The sequence below is a fragment of the Leptosomus discolor genome, chromosome 4 (genome assembly GCF_034619465.1).
Source record: "Leptosomus discolor isolate bLepDis1 chromosome 4, bLepDis1.hap2, whole genome shotgun sequence".
Lineage (NCBI taxonomy): Eukaryota > Metazoa > Chordata > Aves > Leptosomiformes > Leptosomidae > Leptosomus > Leptosomus discolor.
Genome location: NC_141394.1, coordinates 47193486 through 47199485, shown reverse-complemented (window position 1 = coordinate 47199485; position 6000 = coordinate 47193486). Strand labels below are relative to the sequence as shown.

Genomic DNA, 6000 nt, shown 5'->3' with positions numbered 1-6000 from the left:
TTTTGCATTTGTGAAATGCCGTCCAAAAAAAGGCAAAAGTTTTGTTACAACGCAGTGTCTGTTAAAAGCAATATTAAAATCCTGAAGAAGTTGCCCCCTGTCAGCCCCAGCTAGGGCTGGGGTTTTTCTGGAGTATGTATGAACCAGTAATTGCTTGCTTGCTTAATTGCAGCACAGATGTCTCAAGGTATTGCCTACCTAGTGGCAGATAAAATTATTTTGGTAGTGGGAAGCCAGTAGGACAAAGCATATGTCGCCCTCCCACAACAACAGTAAGTCGAAAGAGGACTTCAAATCTTTGTGTGTAACTTTCTTTGATATCAACAGATTCCAGCATCGGGACAACTGCGCTGAACTGCGATGCAAGCACATGAGTTGTTTAGACACCTACGAATGCCAGAACTTGGGGATGTCAGACAGTACGTGCGCACCCTTCCGACAAATACGCTGATGGGCTTTGGTGCTTTCGCAGCTCTCACGACCTACTGGTATGCAACAAGACCGAAAGCTCTAAAACCGCCATGTGATTTAGCAATGCAGTCTGTGGAAGTAGAGGTAAGTGTCATCTGATGGATGCTGTCATTCACTGAATTTTGAAGCCTAAAGGCAGCATTGAGAGGGACTAAACACTGATTTACATAAGTGTTTCTAAACTGGGGGGGATATACATTTCAGGGCATGCTTGTTTGTGTGTGTTTTCTGAAATATGGTTTGAACTCAGTTTTTTGGTGTTCTGAATTTGAAAACCAGTTTGAGGGTTGAGGTCATAGTGATTGTAACTAGCATGGGAGAAAAAGACGTCGTGCTGAGAAAACTGAGCTTCTGATGTGACTGGTGGCAGGAAACTTGCACGTGTTAGAATTGACGCAGTGTAGTTTTAAAGTCCTGGCCGTGTGTTTAATGATGACCTATTAAATTGGGTCTTGAGGTCAGAGTATGTATGCTGGTGTATACTGATTAGGCTATACTCTTCTGTTACAATATTTAGTCCATAATAGCTGACAGATGAGACTTTGTATCAGGTTACAAGCATGAAGAGGGTACTGATGGTCCTCAGATGATCTGTGGAAAAATATATTAGTCCTGCCAAGAGATCCCAGCCATAGAGTAAGTTGAAATTAAAGCAACCACCTGCTATAAGCTCTGGATATCCTAGCTTAGCTTTTCTCTTGTGCTTTTTAGAGGCAGTCAGAGTTAATGTTAGGTGGTGTTTTTTAATAGTGAAGTCAAATATGGAAACAGTCTGACTGAGAGGAACTGTTGCTTGGAGGCAAATAAAGGCAACTGACTACATGGCTGGGGTTTCCTGAGCAGCAGTTGTATCAGTTCTCCTGTTCACTACAGAGTCAAGATTTTGCCACTTATTTAATTCTTTCAAGAGTGCCTTTTGTTGTTCTTCAGGGTGGACAAGGTGTTTTCTCCTTTTGAAGGAGGGAGACAGCTTTGAAAGGTTGTGATCTTCAAGGGAGATACTTCCAAAATGTAAGATTGTAAGGCTAACAGTTTCTTGCATTGCTCTTAATAGTTGGAAAATACCACTATAGATTTTTATATATATATATATACTTGCATCTGAAGTCTCCCTTTACACCATGGTCTTCTGTGTGGATAGGCTGCATCTAATTGTCCCCTATCAAATGCAATTAACATGACTTCTTATACTTAAGAGTAGATGTGACTACAAACTGATGTAAACAAATGTGGCAGAGCAGTTTGAAATTTACAGTAAGTAAACTTTCATGAACTTTAGCAAAGCAAACTACTGTGATGGCCTCAAACCAGGCACTTTTTTTTTCAGTGTTTCATGATGCTGAGATTGACGAATGAAGCATTAGTTGGCACCTCCATTCAAAAGTTTAGCTAGTACCATTTATTTCCTAATCTTTTTCCCAGTATGGTATACAGTAAGCTTACTGACATGTTATGTTATAGCAAGTAATGGTCTGCTATTAGAAGTACATAAAGGGAAACAAAAATATACTGTGGCAATGTGGGAATTGCCAAAAATACCTCTTTTTAAGGAACATGTGTCGAGTAAGGATCCAGAGGTTAGATCTTGGTTCTCTTGGTGAGCTTTCCTAATCCTGACAGCAGCTACTCAGTGGGTGGAGTAGTCTTGTAGAGCAGTGTGTTTTGGTGGCAGCGAAAGCTTTCCATCTGTGGAGGGCCTCACTAGTCAGTATAGACTTCAGCAGATTTGGGGGGCTTTGCTTTGGATGATGGTAAAACAGTTGCTCTTAACTAGCCATAAAACCAGTGACAAGCAGTTATTGCTTAAGACTTGTGACAGCAGTCTCAGTTCACTGCCTTTGCCTCTGCAAGCTAAACTGGATTCTGTGATTGAAATAATTGTTTGGTAGTATGAGACTTTACTAAACTACTTGATGCATTATTGATCCATATTGTACTAATTAACATCAGCTCTTTGATCAGAACAAGATAGGTATAATGGCACTACTTTTCATTGAGTCTTCAGAAAGTACATTTTAATAGGAAGACTGAACAGTATTAAAACTTACATGAAAACAGCTGAGTGTTAGAATGTCTTGGTGATAAGAGCTCAAACTTTGGGAACATGTTGAAATGAGCAAGATCTATCCAGTCTTGTTTATTGATAGTTCAGATACAGCCCTTAATGTAATGTTGTAAACTGTTTCAAACTGTAATCAATTGAGAATGTATGTTTTGAAATGAGTTTCAAGTGTCTGTTAGAGTTGGTATTTTTATAACAGTAACAAGAGTGTAATACTTGTGGGTGCGGTTTCTCACTAGATTTTGCATAGTTTCACTTCACTTCCTCCATTCTCTCACATGTGTGTTAAGATGGATTGTCACTTCCACAGAAGAAAAATATCTAATACTGCTTTCAAATTATGTCTTAACATATTTTTTTCTGGCTAAGCAATACAATATTAAAAGGTCTAGGGAGTAAGCAATGTGCTCTAAAAAAACACATGGCAGGAGGCAATTCTTCTTCTCTGCTGTTTTAGTATCTAATCTACCTATTCATTAATAATAACAACTCTGAACTATAAACAAGCGTCTCCTTAATTTTTACTTGTGACTTATTTCCTTGGCCTTTAACAAAGTTAAATGAAGTCAGTGACTGGAGTAGGGTTTCTACATGTTCTGGTAAGTCTTTGTAACTTTATATGGGAAGAAAAAGATCCTGTTTGTTGTTGTTCCAGGTCACTTCCCATCTCTGTAAAGCTTTGATTTGGTAGGCCAGCACCTAGTGACCCATTTTAACCATCACTGAGTGAGCATAAAGATTGCACACTTAGTTGAGTATTGGTACAAAAAGTTACTGAAAGTATCAGCTCTTCTAGAGTAGATCCCACAATGAAAAGATGTGGAGTTTGATCTTTAAATTATGCATACTACAGTTACATTTCACTGGGGAAAAAAACCCAAACAAACCCCTCTTGTCTTCAAAGCTCCCAACCTGATCTCAATTCAGGGAATCTTCTCAGAGGTATAGGTGAAAAAGTTTCAGGATCCACTTGAATCACTTGTCTGTAGGAGAGGAGACAAGATTAATGAAGAGTAACTCTAAATATAAAGTCTGACTAGTGTGAGACTGCATTGCTGAGACTCATGCTATACTCCATCATGCATAAGATATTGTTGAGAATTTCAGTGCTATGTGGTAGAAATAGGACATTTGTCCTGCGTTTTGCAAAGCCTGTGCACCCTGAATGTCTGTAGTGGTAGGCACATCTGGGTCTGTCTGCTTGTAGGTTGCTCTTTCCATTGGTGACTGATAGCTGAATAACTTTGGCTATTGATTTGAGTGCAGGTATATGGCTTTCAAATATATTAAATCTTGCTTTAAAACCCCAAATACTGTTGTTTGGCTCAAGTTCTGCTAGAGCATGTATAAGGATAGGATATAAATAAACACCAGGATGTGTTTGTTTATAAAGATATTCAAATATGGAGAAAGATATTCAGCTCATGAAAACTTTTAAACCTACTTACATTCTTCTGATACATTACCAGAATTCTAGCTTGCCTTATCTTTCAAGAATCACTTGATTAGACGTGTGCTTGTTTCCCTATTAAGTGATGAATTTTAGCTGTTGTGTGCTCACCTAGTGATTAGCATGCTTAAAATTAGATGGCTGGTTTGCAAACTCTAGTTTATACTTCTTGCTGCTCAGAATATGCATGACGGTGACCTAAGCACCGCTTGCTAGTATACTTTCCCTCTCAGGAAAATGGAAATTGGGTCTCTTGCCTCAGGCATAGTGGAGCCAACAGTGTGTTTTGACATTACTGCTAATCCTAAGCAGCCTGTGTCAACAAGAAGCAAACCCATGGCTTGAACAAAAGCAGCTATCTTTTATGTGACCCAAATAGGCATTGATAGAGTAATATGTGCCTCTGTTGTAGAGTAAGTTTGTTTCCTTCAGCTGCTGCTATTCTGAACGAATGCCAAGGTTTTACTTAATGTCCAGTACTTGCTGTGTAATGGGTCAATTTCCTGCAACTCCCTGAGCTGCTGCAAGGTCTGCCTTACATGAGTAACCAGAGGCTGTTCTCACATTAATTAGACTTTATTGCCTGGCTGCTTAAGAACGCTATGGTAAAACTGACAACCCTTTTGTGTGCTTACCTTTGTACTGGACAGATCTGTTAGATTCCATTCAAATAACTAGTGTGAAATCAGCTAGACAGTCCAGTCCTGAGATTCAGATGTTTGGTGGTTGTAATGACCAGTGATTTTTAGAAAAGTTTGCTGCAAGCAGAACTTTCCCTGATATTACATGAATATCCTGGACAAAGACTCTTTGGACAGGCTCTTAAAATAGTAGTTCTTGCTACTCAAGCAAAATGTAAATGAATACCATAATATTTCCTAGTAGATGAGTTCAAACTGGGAGCGTAAGGTAAGATCTAAATGATCTTCAGCATGTCCAGATGTATTCCACTCTATCTCTGAAAAATAACATCGAACTCCTGATGGTCTTCACACAGAGCTGGGTGTTTTTCAGCAAAAGTCTTATTCTAGGGCTGTTAAACTCTGTTAATTTCACTTTACTTTTGAGGGGGGGAAGAATAAAGTAAGCAGAACCATAAATTGGTTATGTTTTCCTTTACTGAAAATATGAGAACTGAGGAGGTGTTTTCGATAGTAGTCTGTTACAGAGTTTCTGTTTTTTCAGAAGGACAGTGCAGTCAGTCTTCTGTCTAAGCAGTGTGCTGTCTGTCTGATAAGTCTCATCCTCCAATTTGGTTAGTCCCTCAGGCCCTGCAAAAACTGCTGTTGTGGTGCTGAGTAATAGGGTGTGTAAACAAAACGGTAGTAGCTCAGATAAGGAGAAAACAAATACTTCTTGGCTGTTGCCAAGGAATGGCTTAGGATATTTTATTTCACCTGATGCAGGAATTGTAGCACGTCAAACATGGTGCTGATACACTGCACTTGTTGATGTTACCCATGATTGTGGCTATAAACTACATTGTGTGATCTTCCTTAGGTTAGCTCCAGAGGTGGCAAAACTGGGAAAATCTAGAAGCTGATCTTGGTTATCTGAGATCTGTGAACCAGTGCCAATAAAGCAAGCAGGCTTACTTTTCTTCCCAGGCAGAGACATGTGCTAGGGATCTGCCTGTTTCTTATAAAGTAGATGTTGGTCTGAGTGCAAGCAAGTAGCTTTTGGATTTCTAATGTTACAAACTTTTAGAGGTAAGCCACTCATTAACATATTCTGGGTCATGTTCACAGTGTAAGTTTCTGCTTACTGTCAAAGGAGTGGCAAGCACTGCATTACGCATAGCGTTTTGCTAAAACAGGTTAGACTTGTTCTAGTGTTAAAATATATTTTCCTCTGATTGCCTTTAACGTGCTAGCTCCTTTCTGAGTGCATGGGCAATATGACACCTTCTGCAGATAAACTTGTGTTTATCTAACATATATGAACAAATGTTCTCTGATCTTCCAGGGTACTTTGAAAACAGGAAAATAAACCAATGGCTGGGAAGAGCCTATGATTG

At 39.2% G+C, this 6000-nt stretch overlaps 1 protein-coding gene across 2 annotated transcripts in view; it reads left to right on the top strand.

The window, feature by feature from the left end:
• The first annotated feature begins 354 nt into the window (after positions 1-354).
• Positions 355-6000, top strand: part of ACSL1 (acyl-CoA synthetase long chain family member 1) — a 31090-nt gene continuing 25444 nt past the window's right edge. For both annotated transcript variants that reach the window (XM_009953665.2, XM_009953664.2), the window contains exon 1: positions 355-555. In XM_009953665.2, the coding sequence (XP_009951967.1) occupies positions 361-555 (195 nt within the window). In that variant the 5' untranslated portion in view covers positions 355-360. The remainder of the gene's footprint in view (positions 556-6000) is intronic.